General features: G+C 38.9%; 1 protein-coding gene across 2 annotated transcripts in view; it reads left to right on the forward strand.

The window, feature by feature from the left end:
* The window catches only part of LOC130908681 (rho GTPase-activating protein 12-like), a 73178-nt gene that overhangs the window by 43382 nt on the left and 3549 nt on the right, over nucleotides 1-26247 (forward strand). Inside the window, exons 3-17 of one of the 2 annotated variants that reach the window (XM_057824374.1) lie at nucleotides 15469-15741; nucleotides 16341-16481; nucleotides 16551-16631; nucleotides 17755-17877; nucleotides 18590-18664; nucleotides 20595-20656; nucleotides 20732-20813; nucleotides 22633-22737; nucleotides 23469-23567; nucleotides 23648-23750; nucleotides 23832-23954; nucleotides 24083-24181; nucleotides 24291-24368; nucleotides 25675-25809; nucleotides 25920-26025. In XM_057824374.1, the coding sequence (XP_057680357.1) occupies nucleotides 15469-15741; nucleotides 16341-16481; nucleotides 16551-16631; nucleotides 17755-17877; nucleotides 18590-18664; nucleotides 20595-20656; nucleotides 20732-20813; nucleotides 22633-22737; nucleotides 23469-23567; nucleotides 23648-23750; nucleotides 23832-23954; nucleotides 24083-24181; nucleotides 24291-24368; nucleotides 25675-25809; nucleotides 25920-26025 (1685 nt within the window). The remainder of the gene's footprint in view (nucleotides 1-15468; nucleotides 15742-16340; nucleotides 16482-16550; nucleotides 16632-17754; nucleotides 17878-18589; nucleotides 18665-20594; nucleotides 20657-20731; nucleotides 20814-22632; nucleotides 22738-23468; nucleotides 23568-23647; nucleotides 23751-23831; nucleotides 23955-24082; nucleotides 24182-24290; nucleotides 24369-25674; nucleotides 25810-25919; nucleotides 26026-26247) is intronic. The other variant, XM_057824375.1, reaches the window with a different exon arrangement.

Here is a 26247-nt window from a genome sequence, read left to right on the forward strand (position 1 = left end):
GGGGGGATAATTTTGTTTATAAAGAGAATGAATTGTACAAAAGGTAGTGCTGAAGAGCTGTGTGGAAAATGAAGGGACAACTTCGGACAAAAGAACAAAGGCAGACAAGTGGATTGATGTACCGCCTCGATGGGGGGCATGCCCCTTACGTCCCCCCTTTAGACCTGCAGCCTATCCTCAAACACTCCAAGGGAATTGGCTTCGTTGACTGGGTGTCTCCATAGCCACAAAGCCCCCACGTAGCATTGCACTTCTCCAGCCAGCACCACCACTCGTCCTTCAACCAGTTCTCGTCTAATTCAATTACACAATCACATTATGCAACACAGTTAGAGAAAAGATGAACACATGCTCTGAGCTGTGACACTCATGGCATTGGCACCATCTGGAACCGAAGACAAGACATTCACCAAACACAGAAGAGTGATTTAATGTTTCTGCTGCGGCGATATTTCATATAGCTAATTATGGGTCGTGAAACTTAACAGCTGCCTGAATTCCCTCCACTTCTGACAGGCAACTCCTACGTTGACGCGTGTTTTGTCTGAGCAGTTTTTTTTGTTTTTTTTCGTGTTTACTCTGTTTCCGTTTACTAGTTTTGTGTGAAGTTGCTAGTGAATAAGAGAATGTTTTTATTTACTTTGGCAGAGATGTATTATGTATTCTGTTTCAGCAAATCTCCTAAATTCCGAGTTATACTCACTTTGAATGTGCCAACAACTGCATGGGAAATGTTTGACATGCCATTAGCAATACTTTTTCCTTCTTATTGGTTGGTGTATTTTTTTAGCTTTTAATTTTCGTCTGTTTTTTGGATGACAATACTTATTGGTCTTGGTCATATTTTAGTCATCCCAAAATGCGTTTGTCGTCATCTAGTTTTTGTTGATGGAAACTCAAGACTAATTTTGTTTAGTTTTAGTTGACGTTTACTAAAAATGTTTTAGTCTGTAAAATAAAAATTACTCCATAAACAGGGGTGCACATAATTTTTTTGCCCAGGTTCTCAGAGGAGGACCTGGAGATGTGACTTGGTCCTCATTGAGCTTGAGAGCCGACCCGCCTGATGCGATAAATTTATGACAAGCTTTACTTAGAGCCAATTAACTTTAATTAATTATAGTGATGCACGATAATACATTTTTCAACCGATATCGATAACCGATAATTTCCTGCCCCTTCCACCCGATAACTGATAATGTCACGCCGATAATTCTATTCAAATATGTATGTAAAATTTTAAAGTATACAAAGATCAAATGTTACTGTGCAAAAATTTAATTTAGTGCTATTTTTTTCCCACATCAAATGTGAACAAGTAGTAAATTCCAACATCTAAACAATGGCAATGACATTGTGTAATGGTAAGCTTTTGGCAACAATTACTTAGAGAGTAAACACCCAAGTTGCACAAAAATGCCTTTAAAAGTAAGCCATTCCTAACATATATCATCACATTACTACACTACAAAAACACCTTCTTAAAACTAGCAGAATTGGACAAAACTGTTGATTACGCACATTTGGAGGCTAAATCAAGTATATAATTATCGGATTGCATTATCGGTTGAAATTCCTTTTCTGGATTATCTGTGTGACGTCATAATAGCCATTATCGGCCGATAACTATCGGTGACCGATATTATCGTGCATCTGTAATTAATTATATTAACAATTAATGCTTGATTAACAGCAACTGCCACAACAAAATTGCCATTACTTTGAAGTGAAATGTAAAGAAATAAAAAGCACCAATTCAAAATAAAGGGCATTATGCGGCTCCCACATTAACTCCAAGCCTTTTTAAAAGTGGGATGTCCTCCTCATAAGACCTCATTGAACGTGCATGTTTAGCTTTGTAAAATGCGAGCAAAAACACATTTGTCAGTGCATGTCGCTGTTCATTACCTTTTATTCCGCCACTTGTCCATAGGGCGAGCGGGGTCCTGTTTGACATCGATAGTTTGCTTAATTGCCACATGCTCTCTGTTTTTTTCGTGCTTTTCAAAGTTTGGATGGCTGAAATTCTTTGACCCTACATAAAATGCGCTGCTCTTATCGGCGACATTGGGATTCTCACGGCACATTTTGTACCGCATTTCCGTGCGAGCATCATTTGCTTTTAGCCATGGTACATCCTGTAGCCACTTTTCAGCAAAAGTCCTTTTTTTTGGTAGCTCCGGTGACGTCTCTGTCGTCTGTCTTTTGACGGGGGTGGGTGAACACGGAAGTAATTACTCAGTGTGGCCTGCCTCTTTGACATTTTGAGAAGTTATTTTCTCGTGTCCGCCGCAAATACGGTGGTCAGCCATCGGTACGCAAAAGCGTATGGAAGTCGTTGAGGGCCAGCGCGTTTGTCTACGTCCGGTACGCATGCGCGCATGCGGACCACTTATGTGCACCCCTGTCCATAAATAAAGGTTTCCATCTATTTTGAACTAACATTGACAGACGAGCACCTGCCTCGTATAGACCCTACTCACCTACGTCACAAAATGGGCGTGTCGCTGTTTCCGGCCGCCATATTGTACCTCTTTTTTAGACCTATTCTCATTGTTTTCAATTAGTCGAGCAAGTTATAGAGCAATTCATGGAAGCCCCGGTGTTATCTGACGCTGTAAACTCATTGGATGCGTTGCATAAAAGGCGTTACGTGGAAAAGCTTCCGTTTATCCATTCGCCAGATCCGTATTTGATGCCTAAATCGATGTTTTTCGACCCGCTGGCTTCGCCTGACATCTGATATCCTGATATTTACAACTATCTTGTCCACACAAAATCAGCCTATTCTCACGAAAGTTTGAAAAACTTTGAGCTTGGAGGCTTATAAATGCTACGTTGCTGGTTGGGTGAAACAGGTCCTCGTACACGAAAATTCGGCAGGAATCTTGTGCTCGGAAGGTGAGTTACGAAATTTTCAATTCAAAATCTTTTGTTCTTGCTAACATCCACTGTCAAGTCTAATGTATTTCATGTCGTTTGTCAATGGAGTTAAGGCTTTTAATGTTTATATGGTTTAGCGATAGCACTCACTACATACATACGTGTATGTTGTCGGCGATTAGCCTAGCAATGATCTTAATTGTGGTTGTCAGCCCAAAACCCTCTAAATATATACTAAATGCGTCTTACCAGATATGAAATGACTACTACATAATCTGTGGTAGTCGTTTGGAGCCCAGTTTTCTCGTCGAATTGCAGCAGTCAATCTCGGTCTCCTCTCCGGGTCTCTCGGAATACGGTAAAAATTCAAGTCTCTCCGTCTATCTTCTCTGTTTTTGCAACCGACCGCCACACACAACTTCACCATTTTGATTATTAATGTTAACGAGCAGAAAAACACGCCATAATAGGAGGAATTTACGAAGCGCTAATGCATTAACATGACTAGTATCCGGACAACATGGCGCGGGGGCGTGGCTGTGACGTCACGTGAGTAGGGTCTATACCAGACTCACCGCTGTTCCAAGCGATTGAGTCTGGCGACCGTCCGGCGGATCAAATTCCAAGGGCGGAGCAAGCCACAGCAAACAGACAGCGGAGTGGACCAATCAGCGACGGGCAGACGTGACGTTGGTAAAAGTTTCAAGTAATTAGCGTGAGCGGAGAATGGAGAAGTGTATTCAACATGGCTACCACGAGCCATGTTGACTGTTGTCAATGACTTGTTTAGATGTGTTTTTAGTAATTTAAAACTGGTTTTACCGCGGATTGGAACATATTCTTGGCTCTCCCGTTCGCCATCTGTGTTGTTGTAGACATGACTTTCGGTGCGCAAGAGTGACGTTACTCGTTATGAACACGTCAGGCAAATAAACGAATCTGATTGGACGACTGATTTTGTACCTTGCTCGAGAGGCCGTTAATGGGCTGGGTCCTAGACTATTTCTAACAGTGTTTGAAAAATACAGGGAGAATAGTCTGGCTGTGCCAGGCAAGACAAGCACATATCGTAGCGTCTATAAGGACAACATCAACTTGGTGATAATAGACACTCAGCAGGAAAACATTACATTATTTTCAATAAATTATATGCCACGAACAGTAAGCAAAAAAAAAAAAGTCCAAGAGTTTAAGAGGTTGCTCCCCATTAGCATTAGCCTAATGCTAACATGAATGTGAATGCTATGCTAGTGCTACGAGTTACATTTAGCGTGTGATGATCACTCAGCACAGATCTTTAAAGGCTAAAGCAACATTCTATATTCTCTCTGGCCAAGATAAGAAAACAAATCTTACCGTGTGTGCAAGCTGGAGTGACAGGAAACAACACTGGTGAGTTGGGGGGTGCAGTACGTCACATGAATCACACAACCAGACACTGCAATTATGCAGGCTAACTACATATAAAATGTCTCAAATTGTGAACATGTGACTGAAACTATTCTACTATACTACTACTATTCTACTCTACTATACTATATATACTCGTCAGACGAAAACTGGCATTCGGCTCGTTATGTTTTACTCTCCCAAAACACGTTTTTAGCTCGTTCTCATCTCATTGTCAGGAAAAAAAGTGTTCGTTGACGAAATATTTTCGTTATCGTCAAAATGACAAAAACAACACTGTTATTGGTGGTTATTCAGTCATGACCTACTGTCACATTATCCAGTTTTATGAAATGTGATGAAAGGTTTGTTTTCTTTTCTTTGTAACTTCTCATTTAAGATATATGTCCTAATTTAAACAATCTATATCTTTAAACCCTTCTATGCTGTACTTCTACCTTTTAAAGAACAAGTCGTCATAAATCCTTCTACAGTGGTACCTCTACATACGATCGCTTCGACACACGAACTTTTCAACATCCGACGTAAAATTTGACTCGCCATTTGTTTCTACATCCGACGACATGTTCGAAATACGACGACAATGGCAGCACCGCAGACGAATGCACGGCGGATTTTCTTGTGTGACAAATCAACACTGGTTTCAGAAAAGGTTGGTACAGGTGGTGAAACAAGGAAAAAGTTGACGCTTACCTTCTAAATGAAGATGCAAATGACAGAAAAATATGAGCGTAGGGTGGGCATCCGTGAAATGGCTCAACAATACATCTCCACGGTCCTCCTCCGACCATCGTTCGCCAGTCTTTATAAGTTAAGCTGACAATTCTTATTGTGGTAACATCTCCAGAGAAATCGCCAACTTCGCCACGTTTTTATCATTTATTTCACAACTTATTCAAAACAAAAACACCTTCTGTCTGCCGCAATTGACGGTGTTCTCAAGAAAGCATTCAAAGTGAAAGTGAAACTCAAGCTCACCGGTCTGTCTCTGGCACGTCAGCTCCGCGGTGCGTTCAGGGTCAGCAAAAAACGTCCGCCACATTAGAACCCGATTCGTTACATTAATACAGGAGTTATTATTATTATTATTATTATTCCGATTTTGATTTATAATTTATTTGTTTTGCTATGTGTAATTGCCATTTGTAATAGTACCAGCAGTATTTTTTAAGGATTTAGTGAAGATTTTTGGGCTGTGGAACGAATTAATGGAATTATAATGTATTCCTATGGGAGAATCCTGCTCGACATACGACCATTTCGACTTACAAACAGGGTCCTGGAACGGATTAACTTCGTATGTAGAGGTACCACTGTACTTCCAATGTGAATCCACTTCTTTCAATAGCCTTTCCACATATTCTTCTCATTAATGTTCCTCAGAAAATATGTCTGAAATTAACACTTCGGCTCTTTCGTGAGATTAGGTTTAATAATATAAAACAGGTGGACCAATAAAGCCCTTTTTTATAGGTTGATGGATGGTGGGTTATCATGGTGCCCCGAATGTGATTGTAGGATTAAGAACACAAAGGATTCTGTGCAGTTCAATCTGAAACACCGTTAACATTCTCTGACTATTTTCGCTCATTTGGCACCAGTATGCTTGGAACAAGGTGCTTGTCTCGCAATGTTTCCAGGGAGATGTGGGTGCAGGGCCGCATGTGGTGGTTTCACCAGTCTATCCACACACGCTGGCAATCATAGAGAGCAGTAAAGCAGAATTTAAAATCACTTGCACGCATGCATGCTCTCTTTGTCTGTGATTCTAATGTGCGTCTACACCATGAAGTATTTGAAGTGACACGCTGAAATCTCATAAGCGCTCTCCCGATTTGTTTGATTTGTCATGCGGAACTGATGCACCCGTGATGGGAGCACCTGCCAATTCACCCATTGCCACCCCCAAACACCATTGACTCCCTGTAATTGTTAATAAATAAGATCGTTCCCAACTGAAGACATACATCATGAAAATGGTTCATGTGCGTGCAGCAGCTCGTTTTTGTTTGACTGATTTGTAGTCAGAGCAAGATGTTTTTAATCTGAGGCAATCCATCTAACAGCAAACACAGAGAGGAGAATAGCAGAACCTAGAAAATGCTGCAGCAAGGTGCCTGAATGGAGTTTGGGCTCTTGTGCAAAATGCTGCACAAGCACCACGTGTCTGAAAGAGTGCATGGTGATGCAGCAGAGTGGTTTGCCATGTGTGCATATATAGAAGCCCCTCCCCCTCCCAATGCTTCAGCATGGTCACAGTCTTTGCTTGGAGACTCACACCCTCCTGCTCCTCATCAGTTCTTTAACCTCAGCTCGTGTGAGTCACCAAGCGGACGTGCGGTAGTACTACAAACTCCATCCCAACTGCCCTTACCTTGACCTGCTTCTCGTCACTCATGTAATTTATGGTTTAATTTACAACACAGTGCAAGGCCCAGGTCTATTTCATTTACTATACAGCCACGGTGGGACATGAAGCTGAGAGGGAAAGCAAGAAGAAAACAATAATTTGTCCCAACATGCCAATAACTGCAGAAACTTGTTCTTGGCAATAAGCACACACACACATAGGGGCTCCACTTTCTGGCCAATCTTCAACAGATGCCTTCCAGACATCCTACCGCTCTATGAAGCTATCCTTTATTCAATAAAACACACATTGCTCTCTCGTCACTGCTGCCCTTAATCTGACACCATCTACGCTTCAGTTACACTTCTCTTCCCCCACGTGGCCTTTCCGCATTCAATAACATGTCACAGACCTGGGGTGTCCATCATCAGGTCCCAGCCTGCTTGTTGCATCTCGATCGCCTCAAACAAATATGGAAATGGGACCATTGCTTATTTTATGCATCTCTTATGCAAACTATGGAAATTGGATGATGCAGTGAACCCCAGCATATTTTGCGGCTTGGCATTTGCCGACTGTTTGTGTACCTTTTTGCTGTTTTTGTGCTAAGGCCTTCATTTGGTGGCAGGTAGAGGCCAAGGAATTGTTGGAGTCATTTGAAGAGCTTTCTTTTCGTCGTATCATACTTTGTTGCTGGATTGTGCCTACTAGATACAATTTCGGAGCGAATATTTGGGGTGTCAATTGCGCAGTTTTTGATATCGAATAATTTTGTGGGTTTTAGTCAGATGTTGGATTACATATTACAAAATAGTGCATTTTTTATTATGGTTAGTGTCTGTTACAGTGAGTCCTGAGCTACTTTCTCAATCCTAGCAAGTTATTCAGGGTTCAACTGGGTACTTGAAATCCATGAAAATGTTTAGATTTTACTGTCATGTTTTCAAAATTTGACAAATGCTTAAATTTTGAGTAAAGTCCTTGGAAATGCTTGGAAGTGTGAGGCACACAAAATTTCTCAGAACCATGTCTGAAAAATATAAGTTACATGGATGAAAATAAAATTAATATAAGACGGTGTTTTTGCATTGAAATCAGACTGAAAAAGAGAGGGTCGTCTTATATTCGTGGTCTAGACATTATACCCATTCACGACGCTAGATGGCGCCAGATCAGGGGTCGCGTTAACCGAATATTTTCCGTCGTTGACCGTTTTTTTTAAAACGGTGACGGAAAAAACTGAAGTCCATGTGTCATTTTGACAGGTTGCAATTCACACCCCAGACCACAGGGTGGCGAGTGAGCATATTAATTAGCTATTGTCTCTCTTGATGCATGACGTCCTTGGCTTTACTCGGAAAAATGTCAAGGCAACTGAGTGTCCGAAGTTTCTTCAAAAAGCCCCAAAACGACGATGGTGTTGATAAAAGAGGTGAAAAAAGAGGGACTGATGCAGTGGAGGATGAAGGATGACAACGAATCAAGTGAATCGCCGGTTCACTCCTCACTGCGGCGAGCAGTTGAAAACGCCGCCTAGTGGCATAAAGCCAAAGAGGCCTGAAATTATTTCAGGGAAAATTTGGAGGGTGCCACCACTGTGTGTACTCTTTTTGCTAAGCTGAGCTCGCATACCACGGTAGCACGTCGGCTATGAACGAACACTTGACGCGCCGTCACCCAGGTGTATTTCGGAAGACAACAGGAAACAACAAGCTAGCGGATTGTAAGTCCATAAAACTTTCTAACGATTTTTTAAAAAATGGAAGTTTCCTTTATGTGCGTCGTATCAACGTGTATTTTTATTTATTAATAATAATAAAAAAAAATAAATACATTAAAAAAAATAAATAAATAATATATATATATATATATATATATATATATATATATAAAATGGAATTATATAATATTTTATTATTATTAAATGTATTGGGATCATGGAAGGTCCCACTTGGGGGGGGGGTATATATCCTGTATATACATACTATAATAAAAATATATATGGAAACAGCACTGGCCTGCTTACTGTAATCCATGACTGCACTAATGTTAGTTACTCTATATTATTGAATTTGAATTTATTGTCATTTGTCATCATCATCATCAACATCATCATCAACATTAAAATCAACGTAAAACAAAAAAGAAGGAAAAGGAAGAAAAGAAAAGAGGGGAATATTTGTTTATCCAAGAAGATGAAAAGAGACATGACAAAGGGAACGGAAAAAAGCCAAAGCTTATCGGGACCTGTCCCCCTTCCACCAAGGTCGCACAAGCAACAGCTCATGATCAGTCCAATGACAGTCTAGCGCCTATTGTTCAAAAAGTCATTAATTTCCATGGAGATTTCACATATAAATTTATGTATCTTTGATCAGTTCATGTCCTTGATTGGTGAGTGGTGAAAAGCCAGGGGTGCTTTATAAAGTATTATTGTATTATTGTGTATATAAATATAGTGACTGCATCAAGATATAGTGATTTTAAAAATTTAAGTGACGGGTAAAAATAGATTATGACCGGATTTTTATGACCCTGTCAGTCAAAATGACAGACAACGAAAAAGTCTAGCGCAACCTCTGCAGATATCATTGAAGTGATGTTCTGTCATGACAGCTCTCAGCTACTCTCCCCATTCACAACACTAGATGGCGCCAGATATCATTGAAGCGATGTTCTGTCATGGCAGATCTCAGCAACTCTCAAGTTTAACCAGTTTGAATTATTTTATTGCAATGTTTTTCCTTATTCAGATTTGTTTCAAGACTACAGTTACAGTTAGACTTCACTTTGATGGTTAATGCAGTTATTGCAATTTTGTTGTTTTATCACAATAGATTGGTTTATTTACATTTCAAAAACCAGAAGCCATTCATTTACGAATATGATTGCACTTTAGTTTACATATTTAAATGTTCAGATATAAAGATTTGAATGAGGCAAAATAACATGCTTTTTCTCTCAAATGTATCGTTATAATAATTTGTTTCGGATGTACTGTAATTATTACTGTAATTATTTTCTGTATACACGGTAAATTGGTGTCCAAAAAGTCTTTTTTTCAAACTTGTCTTAAAAAAAAGAGGGGGTCGTCTCATAATCAGGGCCATCTTTTATATTTGGGCCAATACGGTAGTTGTGAAATGGCTCGGCGGCATTTGAGAACATCATCTTAAAGCAGTAGACTTCTCAGGCAGGCTCTGTTGTAGCAAACACAAGGTGAATAACTTTTTGTCTAAAATACTCCTAAATCGGCAAAATCTTGACTGGAATCTATCACATGTCGAAAGTCGACAGAAGGGAAATAAAGAAAATATAATGCAATTTTAACAACTTTAATGGTTGATTCACAACGTTAAATAACTTCCAAACATAGCAATGGTTACAATCTAGTTATGTTTACGCACGCCCCTGCGTCCACAATCACCCTGTGTCTAGTTAAGTTTGCTAGGGCCTATTGTCCCAAAAACCGTTTGAACTTCATAGTAAACAAATTCTTCGCGCCACCGTACAAACAGCAGGTGTGGTTTGCAGGGGGTGTGGGTTGTATAAGGCGTGGTTTGTATAAGGCGGTCGCTTGGCTCTGGGCCGCAGTCGGACCTTTCTCTGTAGTGTTGCTTCTCGCCATGTTTTTACTATGTAATCACAAGAGGACTACGGTTCTTCACATTATCCGGTGCTAAAGTTTCGGTCTTTTAACCGAAAACCGAAAATGTAATTTTAGCTATTTTTGGCCGAATGTTTATGGTGCTGAATCACACATTCGTGTACTAAACAATGGTATCTCATGTTTGATAGAAAATCATTTAAAGTGGTTATTATTATTATCAGGTGATCTGAATTAAATCGTGCCGTACTACATCACAAAAAATGGGGGTTAATTATGAAGACCCACTCACCACTCATTTTACCAAATATGGTTCTTCAGACTATAAAGAGTAACCTTATCTTGCAGAAAAGGATCTTAATATTTCAGCACTGTTTCCTGTTGTGCCACTGCAGTGTGCACTTGAGAGATAGAGCCAATTCCTCTTCGCTCTTGTCGCTCCTTTCATTTTATGCCTCAAACAGTGACAGCCGCTCGTGTGCATTGGCGGGAGGTGAAGACAAGGGTCAGTGTGCTTCCTGTCCCGTCTGGCAGCTTCCGCTCATCGCTATGCAGCGAGCATTCAAAGGTTACAGGAGGGCCATTGGGGATGATGATGATGAGGTATTTGTGAGGATCTCTGGATACAAGGTGATCTGCAGGAGAAAATATGAATACAGCAATTTAATGATTGTGCTTATTTTGGAAAATTGGCATGTGTTTATATCACAAGGATTTAAAACTGGGCTTAATGACAGGGAATTTCTGACATCAATGGAAATTTCCTAGTTTTTACAGCAGTGAGCACCTTTGTTGTCTGAACATCTTTTATGCTTTGAGTTTGCCACATGATTTAAGAGTATAAGGTCCTCGTTAAGGTTGTGTATTTTTGGTATGAGGTGATGATGTCAAGGAATATCTTTAATAATATTTCCTCACGAAAAGTTCAGGTAGAGAGTCAAGCACGCCGGCTCACAATCTCAGAAACACGTTGGCCACTTTAAAGAAATAAGGCCAATAAATCATGCGTAACGTCAAACAGTATTTTATTAAGGGCTTTATTTTAAAATTTGTCAACGACTGCAGTAATGCCGCTACTTCCTTTTTGCTAATAGAATAGACAGTAGGGCTGAACGATATTGGAAAAAAACTGACATTGCGACTTTTTGGGGGGTTAGCTATTTATTGCGATATTAAAACAATAATAATTTTCACCAGATAACTTGGTTAGCTATGTTTAGGAAGACTTTGGTTGACTCATTATGACCACATTGTATTCATATCATACAGTTTAATCCAGGCTAAGGGTTTTCATAAGTGAATGATGAAGATTGATGCATATAAAACTGATCAGTGAGGCCATGTCTTTGCACACTTGCTGCTTGTATGAAGCAAAACAAAAGTTTGCGTGTTCAAAAAAAACAAGAATCACACATCTTGCAATGGGCCTATTGCGCATGCGCGCATCGCTATGGGTATGTTCAGACAATATAGTGTGCAGGCCTAAACAGCCTTAAACATAGGCACAACCATGGGCGTCGCCAGACATATTTAACTGGGGCACCTGCCCCACTATTGATCTGCAGTGGCCCAGTATTAATTTCACCGATAATATAAATCAAATAATTTGGAGTTTTAAGTCTACTAGTACATAGGATAATCTACAGAATGCACCTATTTAATAAGGTCATATTACTCTATTCACTCCATATACACAAGGGTTAGGCAGATGGCTCCTTAATATGATAATTTATGCACGCAACTTTGGCTGTGATAGGCATAAGCACTTTTGGGAGATATGCTGTGTTCATGTCTGTTGGGAGATCTGAGTTGCCAAGTTGTAAAAATCGTTCTGATCTGTTGTAAAGTCGTAATGTGGGATAAAAACGTGGTTACTGACTTGCTACAAAGAAGAGTAGCCTATTTTAATGCTCCAGTGATACATCACAAGTTGAGTGACTGTTTGGCGCTTTTTTATAGACACCATGTAATGGAGACTCATTTTTTCGATTACTCCAACAACACATGAAAGCAGCATCAATATTATAGTGCGTGTGCCAAACTGGTTTACAAGTTAGTACCATATTAACTGCCCATCCTTGTTGTTTTTAACCTCTGTGTTGACGTTTGTTGGTTCAACTATTCTTATGAATTGTGAATTTAAATGGTTCAACTTTATTCTTTACGCTTCAGGCAGCTAACTGCGGTAAACTACTCTGGATGTACCAGATTAGCTGCCATCTTTTAGCTAACTGTGGCTATGAATACAATGACAATTAAATGCGATTTGGGTGAGAGGGTCTCACTCAAGAGCTTTGGCATATTACCTCGATTTTTGTATGTGTGCCCATCATAATTTCCAGTTGTTTTACAAGCATTTTGTAACTGCAGTCCCTGTAATCTGTAACAAGATGTCTTATTTTTTATTTTATTTAGCTCAAACAGAATTACTCTTGCAAATGGATATTAGAAAGTTATTTGCTCGCAGCAAGAATAAATCAGCAAGGTGGAACGAGCGAGGTAAGCTAGGTAACCCAACTAGGCAACATAAACCACTTTAAGTCCCATCCTACTAGTTGAGAAACACTAATTACAGTGGTACCTCTACATACGAATTTAATTCGTTCCAGGACCTTGTTTGTAAGTCGAAATGGTCGTATGTCGAGCAGGATTTTCCCATAGGAATACATTATAATTCCATTAATTCGTTCCAAAGCCTAAAAACATACACTAAATTCTTAATAAATACTGCTGGCACTGTTACAAATGGCAATTAAACATAGAAAAACAAATAAGTTATAAATAAATAATTCAGAATAATATAATAATAATAAGAAGAATTAATAATTATTCCTGTAAATAATGTAACGAATCGGATTCTAATATGGCGGACACTTTTTACTGTCCCTGAACGCACCGCGAAGCTGACGTCTCAGTGAGATAGGTCGGTGCGGTAGAGATAATACTTTCGTTTTCTTAAGAGCAGTCAACTGCTTAAGACAATGGGCGTTTTGTGTTGGATAAGTTCTTAAATAAATGATAAAAACGTGACGAAGCTGGCGATTTCCTTGGCAATGTTACCACAATAATAATTGTCACCTTAACTTATAAATAGTGGCGAACGGTGGTCGGAAGAGGACCATGGAGCTGTATTGTTGAGCCAGTTCAGGGACGCGCACCCCAAGCTCATATTTTTCTATAACTTGCATCTTCATTTCAAAGGTAAGCATCACTTTTTTCCTTGTTTCTCCAACTGTATCAACTTTTTTTGAAAACTGTGTTGATTTCTCACACAAGAAAATCCCCCGTGCGTTCGTTTGCAGTGCTGTCATGTCGTCGTATTTCGAGCAACTCGTCGGATGTAGAAACAAATGGCGGCTCAAATTTTACGTCGGATGTCGAAAAGATCGTGTGTCGAAGTGATCGTATGTAGAGGTACCACTGTACTAAGTTTGTTCCAATCATGTTGTTTTGCTCACGATCCGATCGTTTTAGTTTGAGTATCTGCCGATCCCGATATTTCCCGATCAGATTGCTTTTTTTTGCTCCCGATTCAATTCCAATCATTCCCGATCATTTTTCCCAATCATATACATTTTGGCAATGCATTAAGAAAAAAATGAATAAAACTCGGACAAATATATACATTCAACATACAGTACATAAGTACTGTATTTGTTTATTATGACAATAAGTCCTCAAGATGGCATTTACATTATTAACATTCTTTCTGTGAGAGGGATCCACGGATCGAAACACTTGTAATTATTAAAGGATAAATGTGACTTTGTATATTCTGACTAAATATTGCCATCTAGTGTATTTGTTGAGCTTTCAGTAAATGATACTGCAGCCATTTAACTTATGCCCAAATGCATGATGGGAAGTGCAACCATGACTGTGCGTAGGGGCACCAATTGATATATCTTCTCTGCGTTTGGAAAGAACATATGGTGTTAAGAAAATGATAAACTACTGCCTTTCTTCCCCACATTGCCTCCCACGTTATGTTTAATTGCTGAGAGAGGTATTGTAATGTAAGGTTTTAGCCACATAAAAAATGGCTCTAAAGGCTGTCAAAATTCTCTCTACTCATTATACGCTGCCTTTTAGCGCTAGCTATAGGTAAAACGGGGTCTTTATAAATTGAACGCGACAATGCGTGAGTGGGTCGTGCAGCGCATGCGTTAATTATTTAATTTAAAAAAAATTCAATTACCACCGTCAACGCAATAAATTTGATAGCCCTACTTTAAGCCAAAACTACTCTGGGTGAGTGTAAGACATTTTGTCTGTAACGTTAAATACAATTAGAAAACGATTTAAATAAAATGAAATAAAATAAAAAAATTTTTAAAAAGGCATGTCCGATATTTTTTTGCCAATTCCGATACTTTGAAAATGACGTGATCGGACCCGATCGATCGATCGGGACATCTTTACTAATTACATAACAGTTACAGTGATATATCCCCATTTCTGTCCAGACAAAGTACAGCAGCAGAGTGTAGGAAGAGGTGGAGATGGAAGTTGATAAGCATGAGCAGAGCTGAATTGACTATCAACAGGGGGTGTCCCGATTTTGAATACAGAAAGAACGTCACTTTTTTTTACAGAAACCTGTATTTTGATGTGATTGTAGAGTTTAAAACGCTATTTCTGACTTTTTATGATAGATAAGTGCTTCCCCCCCTCACTCGCTAGTGCCCCGCTGTGCCCGAGTATTGTATTATTTTTAGAAACGCGCTGAGTACAACGATTCATTAAATTTTGTTTTAGACTCATTAAGCTGTTATAAAACTATGTGGTTCTTAGTGTGAAAATAAAATATGCGCCTTGCTGTATTTAACGTGATTCAACTCCTGGTAATCCATATCACTGAAATTTGATGAAGTGCTTGAGATGCAGCTCCGTGTTCCTTTATATTGACTTTTTTGACTGCTTTTTGCCTACTCAGTGTTTACACTATTCAGAAGAGCCTTGAATAAGATGAGCTGTAGCCATGGAGACTTTACTTTCTTGCTTTTGTGGTGCGACCTTAGTGTGTTGCCAAGGTTTTACTACACGAGCTGTTTTTTTTTTTTTTTTTGATATGGTATTTTAATTTACAATATTGCACTTTTATTTAGCCCTTTTTTTTAATAGTGATTTGACAAGTAATTTTCCACGTGCTGTCATGTTTATTGTCATTCAAAGACTGAAATCTGACTTAATGTCTTATTCTTGCTTTCATCTCCAGACTACATCACCTACGGGTCAGGGCAGGTCAGACTCACCGGTTTACACTAACCTCCAGGAGCTCAAGATCTCTCAGTCGAGTTTACCGCCTGTCCCCTCTGGCTCACCACTGCATATCCACGGAGATTGGGAGACCCACAAAGACTTGAGCGGCAGGCATTTCTATTATAACAGAGCCACGGGGGAGCGTACATGGAAACCTCCACGCACACGGGACACTAGCGGCAGCACCAGCAGCTTCCGAGGAGAAATCCAAGGCACGGCAGAGAGTGAGGTAAAGTAGGAAAAAAAGCAGAAACTTCAATTAAGCGATCCCTAAACCTGTGGTTTGATATTTACTATTTTGATACTAACACACGGCTAGTAAACCCACCCTGTAAATGTAATTTCTATTCATGGTATCCAGCAAAGGATCTGATAGGTGTCACTTTCATTTACTTAACAGTCCCACAGTGCCACCATGTGGTAGTTTGCTACATTGCATCATTATGCAATGCCCGAGTGGCACTTATTTGCATACTCGCAGCGAGGGTTTAATAGATTAGAATGCAAGCTGGGTATAATCAGTCAGACAGACTGTCTCTGGTTCAAACCCAAATTATGACGGACTCACTGTTAATTATTTGATGATGATAATCCAACTACAGAATCAGGGTGATTTGCTCCCTATTGCTTATCAAATTCAGCATACTTCTGTGGTCTAGAATAGATAATGCAAACAAAATTGTTTTGGAACAAAACAGGACTGGAGTTTAAGGCCTCTTTTCGCATCATAATTTTTTGAAGTCACTTGTTACCAGACTTTTACAGTACATGGTATCATTTTCTCATTTCTGCTAAATTTCCTTCTGATTTATCCCCATTTTTGAACAGCTGCTTTCATCTGAGGAAAACTGCCACAGCACCCATTCAAGCCAGTCTGACAGCCAGTACGGTTCACCCCCTAGAGGCTGGTCTGAGGAGCTTGATGAACATGGACACACCCTTTATGTCTCAGAATACACACAAGAGAAGGTACAGTGGCCTATGGTGGTCACCTTACACAACTGTAGTGGCTTTACTGAATGTGGGTTCTAATTGTAGTGGATAAAGCACGTTGATGAGCAAGGAAGACCCTACTACTACAATGCTGACGGATCCAGGTCGGAATGGGAATTACCCAAGGTAGTGCTGCTTTATGAATCTTCCGTTACTGCAGTGTTTACTAGGGATGTCCTGATGCGATCGCGTGATCGGAAATCAGGCCAATCGCGCCATTTTTCTGAGGATTGGAATAGTGTGAAACGGATCGGGATTTTAATTTTTTTTTAAATATATTTTTCTGCTTCATGCTCGTACAGCCACTCACCCCCCCTCCTTCTAAGCAGTGCAGCTTGCGTTTGGTACTTAAAGTTAACAATCATTGAAAGGTTTGTAGCTTTGTTTTTGCAGCGAAGCCTTATTAGCATTACGATCAAAGGTACAAATGTGTTAGTCATATTCGACAGTCTATGGCAACTCATTGCTTGAGTGAGAGGCTGTTCGTGGCCGCATGGGCATCAAAGCATTGAATGAATTTGAGTGGACTCACTTATATGAATGTAATGGAGAGTGATTAAAAGTATGGCGTTAAGCTGATGCAATGACAAATGTGGGCGCGCCTACATTTTGTGCTGGTGCACCATAAGAAAAAAGATGCACCAATGCAACCAATGCAAAAAGTGAGTGTGGAGCCTTGGCAAAATATATCGCAGTGTTATTGTTTTCCAGTATCGATCAGGCCTATCCCAAACAGAGCTATTCAAGTTATCTGGTGAAAATTCTTCTCGTTTTAATATCACAATACAATATCGCAAACTACCCAAAAATCGCAATGATAGATTTTTTTACAATATGGTTCAGGCCTCCTGAATGTCTTTTCGAATTACATCACCTTTACTATAGCTCGTCCCCTTGGCGTGCCATCTGAGTCCTGTTTATGTAAGTGGATGAGCGTCTGGCAGGCTCACAGGAGTCACTTTTGTAATTGAACTCCTCCTGGAGGACTATTAATGGCTCATGCTACAACTAATCAGGTGGCTTAAGAGCTGATCAGAATGGCCTGCTTCATTCTCTGAGTGCCTACACTACAATTTAGACATGGGCACATTTAGAGGTTCTCAGAGGTGATGGTGGAAAAACTGTTGGAGAGACCTCTTTCTCCAATTCTGTTATGGACAGCTAAAGGAGAGGTAGGGCCGAGATTACAATGCATTGACGGACTGCATAGGAGTTAAACCGTTTATGGTGTGATCATCTCTCCACGCAGTACAACATTTCCCCTCAATCTGGTGAGGTCCCCAAGAGTCGGAGCCTGGAGAGGAAGCAGCCGGACCCCATCATACTCACCAAGTGGAGACACAGCACATATGTTCTTGACCTCAATGATAAGGTAGGGCTATATTTCCTCTGTCTTGTAAAGCAGAGATAAATTCAAAGATAATATAGTAGGCACAATGTCAGATAGTAAAATGTGTAGTTTATAGAGTTGGGCCTGATAATCAACTTCTTTTGAGTCCAATCAACTTCTTTTGAGTCCAATCACACACTTATTTTAAATTTTACAGAGACCTAAGGTGTTTTTAGTATAATGTGTAAAATCTAGCTGGTTTTACTGTGCAGGAAATGGATTATTATACTGGCTGTTTTATCATCAAAAGAAATTACCAAAACATTAATTCTCACCTGCAAAATCTTCACAAAACAATATGGACATTTGACTTTTCTAACTAGTTGTGTTGGTGTTTCAGAAATCCCAGTATAGCTTTGTTATCTATTACTCTAGGATAACTGAAAGCAAAACACTGCCACTTATATATGAAGAACCATTGTTGACTTGCCTTTCGTTAAAAATAAAAACTAGTGAGACTGGCTGAACCTATACATTCAAGGATGGAAACAGATCACTCAATCTTTTGCATGAATTGAAATCTCAAGTATCAGTTTCTCTTTCTTTACTATGTATCATGCAGCCCAATGTTCTTATTCTACTACAGATTTCTGATCCATTTCCTTCTCCTCACTAACCTATTGACTGTCTTCATTGACTTCTGTACTTACCTGATAGTGTAGAAAAATCTTCATGTCATGCTTCTTGTTGTTAGGAGTGTGCTCCGGTGCCCAAGCAGAGCTCTCCTGACTCTGACTCCTGCCCATCATCTCCTAAGCATCCCTCAACTGTTAGTACCCCAGCTTGCACTGCATTGCACTCAAAGGCATCATCATCATCCTACTTGCATCTCAACATAAATGTATAATTTCTGTCATTTAATCGGAGCATTCACTTCTCTATCATCTTGCATGTTGTCACCGTCTCTAGCTAGCTGCACCACATGTAACCTTTTTGAACATCTTTAGTGGAATATCCAATTTTTATTTAATTTCAAAGCTGTACATGATTTTACTCAACAAAAGCAAAAAATATACACATTAACAATCGGGAATATTTCAGGATAAACCTTCTTCAGACTTCCTTGAGTACAATATGTTCAAATGTTTAATGTTTCAGTATGTTTGTAACCAACTGCAATCATTATCTATTGTCAGCCATTACACAAGATCCAGAATTAATTGAGGATATGATTAGGGTCACATGTTTACATTTTTAAGTCAAATTCCAAAGTTATTTTACCATTATTTTTCTTGTGCGGTACAATTTCTTTAAAACGTAAATAAATTGGTTTACCAGAATCCCACCTAGACTTTTGAGGTTCAACTGTAGAATACAATAGGGTTTATGCGGGTCATTAAAAAGCATTAAAAGTCATTAAATGAATATTGTTAGAATTCAGGCCTTAAAAAGCATTAAACAAAAATGTTTGAGGCATTAAAAATTATGTAAACGTGATGGTTATTTATTTATTTATTTTTTGCATAATTTATTTGAGTTGTCCGATTATTAGATAGCCAATAAAAGCATTTTGAAATTATATCGGATAATATTGTCATCGGTTTTTCATTATCGGTTTTGGGCAAATATGCATGTTGCCTTCAAAGTGAATGTAGAAGCCTTTGTACAAGGGCTGGTCCACAGCTTAGCACAGCAGTTATGCGTATTGACCATTAGATGTCTCCAGGCTATAAGATGCTTGGGGTTTGTTATGTGAGTAGAACATTTGCATTGAAGGTGCAAAAATTACCTGAACAATAAATGACTGAAAGTGTATTATTAACTCATAAAATACCTCATTCACTGTACTGAAGCTGTGTGCCTTTGTTGTTATTTTGAGCCAGAAGCACTGTGTAGGTCATATGTGATATGGCAGTGCCTTATTGGCACTTTGCACAGCACTTGATCGGAGAAACTGATGTTAGCACTATTATGATTTCAACCATATAGTGGTGCAATATAGGCACTTTTTCCATAACTTAAGTTGAAGTTATTCTCTTGTTTTTCACTGAACGTTTATTGGAAAACCTTGGAGTTGTTACATTTATCGTTATTAATGTATCCAGTGGGGCATCAGTATACAATTAGCCATAATTTGTTAAGTCAACGACCGCATATATCGCTGTCGGTTTGATATTGGTATCGAATTTTGGGAGTTGTACAAAATCGGGATATCGGTTATTGGTTCAAAAGTCATTATCAAACAACTCTACTCACGGTTTGTGTCTTTAAAACTGTCTGCCGATACCTGAGATTTGCTGATACTTGTAGAAACCCTGGAATAGAATAGAATAGTAGGCCTTTATTGTCATTGTACAGAGTACAACAAGATTTAAAGCCTCGCCATACCGTGCACCACATAAAATAAAATTAAAGGGATAACAAGGCTAATAGAAAAATAGAGATTACAGTGTACACAAATTGGGAATAAAGTGAAAAGGTGACTAGCAGCAAGTAGTGATGTAATGGTAATATAGCAGAGTGCAACATCGGGTATATGACAATTTACAGTACTCATACAAGGAGACAGATGGCTGATCTGACATGAAAAGTACCAGCAAAAACAAATGTTCAGATCACATGTATAGTGAATGCCATACTTTGACATACTGTACCACAGTCCCACATTCATGTCAAATTTCACCCAGTCTTGTGTGAATTTTCATGTATAGTACTGTATGTGGTTGCGTTCTGATTTGATGTTATGCCACCCTCCTTAGCCATCAGAGAAGTGCGGGGTCCTAAATGTTACCAAAATCACAGAGAATGGGAAAAAAGTCAGGTAGGAAATTTAAACCACATATCTGAAGGACTTTGCTATGAATATTTCACCTATTTTTCTGGTTTTGACATACAGGAAGAACTGGGCATCCTCATGGACGGTGTTGCAAGGTTCTTCCCTCCTTTTCGCAAAAGGTCAAGGCGGAAGCACGAGCTGGGTGCGTACTCATGGCCCTCATGTTTTAGCCAAGCTCTCGCTACATAGTATTCACTGCCACATATATAAAGAATATTGCCTGTTCATTGCTTTCTCCTCTCCTACTTTCTAAAGTCTTTATACCGAAATGGCTCCATCCCTGAGCTGCTCCTCGCTCTTCTTAGCAACTGGAAGCAATCATTCAAGCCCCGTCCTGCTGTCTCCTATGTAAATCTAAAAGGCTGATGCTGCCCGTCCTAGTTTCAGTCGCCGCTGCTTTGGCTAACTTACAGACTAGTGTGTGTTTCACTGTGTGCTAATGGTTCAGCTTTATTATTAACCGCATTAAATAAATCGGAGAGCACAATTTAGTAGGGTTTGACTGTACAAATAATACAATTAAATACAATTAAAGCGAATATAATAAATACTACAGGTTGACAGTAAATTGTTGAGATAGAAAAAATGTTAGCTTCTCAACTTGGGCTTTTTTAAGCAAGACCCGCCCCCTATGCATTGATGTTATGTTCCTCAGTAGCCATATGATTTTAACGTCACTGGAGGAATTTATAATGAAAATCTTTTCTGTAATTGTATTCCAGAGCTGAAACCTGGGTGATACGGTCTAGTGCTGCAACAATTAATCGATGAACTCGAGTAATTTGATTAGAAAAAAGCTTCGAATCAAATTTTGCTGCTTCGAGGATTCAAGTAATTAGAATGACATTCTAATGGTTTGTTTTGAAAGTGTTTTATTGATTTGGGTGGACTATGCCCCCTAGTGGCAGCAGTGAATATGCCATAACTCGTCTAACATGGCTGAATCGAGGTGCTCCCTGTTAAGACCAACATCAGGTTGTAAGTTTTTGCTTGAGCTAAAATGTTTGTTTATGCATTGGTTATTTAGTTTAGAAATATTTTTAGCAGTTTTTTGTGGGAATATGTGTTTGAAAGATTTGTTAAGAACATTGGACAAAAAAAAACAAAAAAAAAAAGCTAGTTGAGTTTTTCTATTCAAGTTAGCCAATTGTTCTTTTGTTGTACTTAGATTTTTATTATGCTGTTTGAGGCTAAGCTCAGGTATTTTTATTTTCCAATGCCTTTATTGCTCTTGTGAAATGAAAGTGCAATTCTGCATCGTTTGAAGAAACACTCAGGAATTTATTTTATATTCGCATTTAATGCTGTAATCTTTGCAAGCCAAAATAAGTATTATTGCAAGCATAAACACTTAATTTGGTTTACATCTCCTAAAATATATTCTGCAACGCATTAAATGTTCGCAATCCGATTACTCGATTATTCAAACTACGGTAACTAATGGATAGATTAATCAATTACCCAAATAATCGATAGCTGGAGCCATAATACGGTCATTGATGTTCTACCCCTTTTTTGTTCAGAACATGTCGAGTATTTTATTAGGATAAATTTCATATGTGTTTTTACTTGTGCTGTACACAAGGCAAAGAATTATACCACATTAACAATAGAACCTTTTTTAAATTGTGTATTCATTGTCAGCCATCGGAATTTGAACTGTAGGTGGCAGTAATGTGTATTATATTTAGTTGTGGCTTTCATTTAGTTGTATGCAAGTACAACGTTGACAGAATAACATTACTGGTACTAACTTTGGCTTGCCTGCTTTAATAGAAAAATATTACAAATAATACTAACATTTTTAAACACTATCTAAACTTTATCCTAAACACTCATATTTATTTTTTAAGTCATTGTCTTGATTTTTATTGATACTGTAATTTGTCAACACAATTATTGTTTTCAAACCCACTTGCTCTCGATGGGATTGTCGCTCACCTTGCATCACTGCGTTTCAGAAGTTCGGCAGCAACCAATCTAAGCCAGAGTTTACCGTTGACTTGCGTGGCGGTTCAGTGGAATGGGCATCCAAGGACAAGTCCAGCAAGAAGCATGTCATTGAGGTATTATTAAAGACCATTTGGCTCAAAATATATACACTAATCACATACAAGTTAGGGATATTTGAGTTTCCGATAAACATTGGGGGCAAATATAAAATACAGGGGTTGGACAAAATAATGGAAACACCTTAAAAAATATCAACAAAAACTAATTTAATATGGTGTACGTCCGCCCTTTGCTGCAACTACAGCCTCAAATCTCCAAGATATTGATTCATACAACTTGTGAATTGTTTCCAAAGGAATTTTAAGCCATTCTTCAGTTAGAATACCCTCTAACTTTTTTAGAAACGATGGCGGTGGAAATCAACATCTTAATTGAATCTCTATTACTGACCATAAATGCTCAATAATGTCGAGGTCTGGGGATTGTGCCTGCCTTACGAAATGCTCAACATTAGAATGTTCATCCCATTCTTTAACAATTATGTTTAATGATTATGATGCCAAAATGTTGGGTGTTTCCATTATTTTGTCCAACCCCTGTTTATTAAAACACTTTTAGATATTGTTCAACTGTTTGGTACTCTAGATACTATAGTTGGTATTGTAAAGAGCTGAACGGCAAAATTTACAGCATGTGTTCCCTTGTCATGTTTATAAGGTTCTTTTTAGGTTAAATCCTAAAATTCCCAAGCAAAAGCCTAATAATAATAATAATAATAATATCCTTAACTTTTACTGCAAAGTTCATAATGGTCCTCTAACATCCAAATTTTCTGATTACTTAGCTGAAGACACGTCAGGGGACCGAACTACTGATCCAGTCGGAGATTGACAGTGTCATCAACGACTGGTACCGGGCACTGACAGAGACCATTAATACACATGTAAGTGGACTTTGTCACACTGGTAGATTTATTTAACCATTCTAAAAGTTTTTAACGAGATAATTTTGGCTAATGATCAGGCGTGGGAGTCGGATGAAGCCATTGAAGAGGATATGCCTGAATCTCCTGGAGCTGAGAAACAGGACAAAGAGAAAGACCAGCGAGACTCTAAGAAGAACAGAGGTAAGGCCAACCCATAATATTCTTGTTTTTTGTATAGTCTTAAGATTTACATTCTCATACACTTATACTCGGTTGTTTTAGTTGTGATGAAGACTTCCGTCAGCATGGACTCATCGGACCAGAAAAAAACTCGTTTGAAGCTCAAGAAATTCTTGACACGTCGTCCCACCTATCAGGCTGTCAGAGACAAAGGCTACATCAAAGGTAGCCGATTAAACCGCCGCAGAAAGCATGGCCGATACCAGTGGGATCCAGATTAAAAAAACCATGTTCCATTTCAGACATTAATCTTTGGGAATTGTATAAATGTCTATTTCCGATCATTTTTTCAGATCAAGTTTTTGGCTGCAGTCTGAGCAACCTGTGCCAGCGAGAGACCACATCTGTGCCGAAATTTGTCAAAATGTGTATTGACCATGTGGAGAACACGGGTATGATCATCATCTGCCGGTTGAAATATTTTTGCATGGTGGTTTATTGGACAGTTAGAAGAAAATATTCCTCAGAAATCATGTATTTTTCACTGTCCTTTTACTGCAGGTCTCAGTATAGATGGCCTTTATCGAGTAAGCGGGAACCTGGCAGTGATACAGAAGCTACGCTTTGCTGTAAACCACGGTAGGACATATTCTCTCCTGAATCGGCGATCAATTGTACAGTAGACCTCATTAGAAGCAAAAATCCCCAGACAGAGCTGTTATTTAATTAGTGTAGACCTTTTTATGTGTTGATCATGTTTATAAAGTTAAAGTAATGTTTTTATCAATGAGATTATTTTCTTTCCAATCATGCAGTGTGGTGTTAAATCACCAGCTAATGCGCTGCTGTTGTTGTAGAGGCTGTAACCAGCAGATGGCGCAATTATTTCACACCCAGCTGGGTTGCACATTCCTGTGGAGCGATTTCATTAAGCATATTAAAATAGCCAGTAATTGCATTTTAAAGTAACATAAAGTATTCAACAGTTGTTGCTATACAGGTTTTGTTTACTTTTGGTTAACATTTACAACTTGGTGATAGTCAGCATTTGCCTGAGTGGAATTTCTACCTAAAATTAGGGTGACACAAGTGTCTTCCATATTCTAATGAGTTGAAGTTCTCTGTCGTAATGATGGAAATCCTTTAGCTGGGCGGTTTTGGGTAGGAATGCGGGAGAGAATGTGGTCCTAGAATTTATTTCGGAAGTATTAATAGTAAGGGTGTAATGGTACATGTATTTGTTTTGAACCTCTTCGGTACGGGGTGCTCGGTTCGGAACAGAGGCATACCGAACGAGTTTCTGACGTAATGTAACCCTTACTTTTTGAGGCTGTGAGTCGATCGGGTTACAGTTTCTTTGTGTAGATTATATTTACTCCGTCCTCTCTACTATAATGAGGACCAACACGGACTGTATATAACCCATGTACGCCTCCTATCACATCCAACCTTCTCACTTTAAGGTTCTCATGGAGCTCTCATTTACACTGGCCTTTTCAAAAATTGCTCAGTCAGACAGACACATTTTGGTACTCAGTCCACACAATAGGCGCACCGCATTATGAGGCACACCATCCATTTTGGAGAAAATCCAACTTTTAGGTGCGCCTTATGGTCGTGAAAATACGGTACGTGCGGTTTGCCCATAATCACTTCCCAGTTGATATTTTTGTCATTGGCCTTTGCGATAACAAGAAAACTGACTGAGTTAGATTTTGCCCTCATTTATAAATTCTTATTGGGCTACCCATTTTAACTGATTCACTAAAACTGTATAAGTTATTTTATTATTTTTATTGAAATACACTTAAAACTTCATTATAAATGTCAAAGTTAATGGCACTAGGTTGATTTACCTTAACTGATGATGATGATAATAATAATCCATGTAGTCTGTCTTTTAAATATGTCTGACTCTTATTCTATCTATCCTTGCCTGCATCAGATGAGAAGGTAGAACTAGATGACAGCAAGTGGGAGGACATCCACGTCACAACAGGAGCACTCAAGATGTTCTTCCGGGAACTTCCAGAACCTTTATTCACCTATGGATCCTTCAATGACTTTGTCAATGCAATTAGTGAGTAACATAAATGTCAACCGCCAGTGAATTGATTCCTCAAATGTGGCCTCAAGATGGTGCTATACGCCTGTGAATTCCCTCACAAGCTTCCTGTCTTTCTGCTCCAGAATGCTCCGACTACAAGCAGAGACTAAACTCCATCAAAGACTTGATCAAGAAGTTGCCAAAACCTAACCATGACACAATGCAAGTCCTCTTCAAACACCTGCGCAGGTACGATATTCACACAATGACCATTTATGTACTCATTTTGATTTATTGGACCTGAATCTAAATTGCACTTTTAAAAATATTTTCAACCAATAAATTTAACTTCAAATTTGTCCTGGCTACACTGAAGAACATTGTCTGCCATCCAGATGTCATTGTCTTTAAAAAACAACAACATTTTAACTCATTCACTCGCAGCCATTTTCACCGGTGCAGCCCCCTTCG

This window comes from Corythoichthys intestinalis, chromosome 20, assembly GCF_030265065.1.
Source record: "Corythoichthys intestinalis isolate RoL2023-P3 chromosome 20, ASM3026506v1, whole genome shotgun sequence".
NCBI lineage: Eukaryota > Metazoa > Chordata > Actinopteri > Syngnathiformes > Syngnathidae > Corythoichthys > Corythoichthys intestinalis.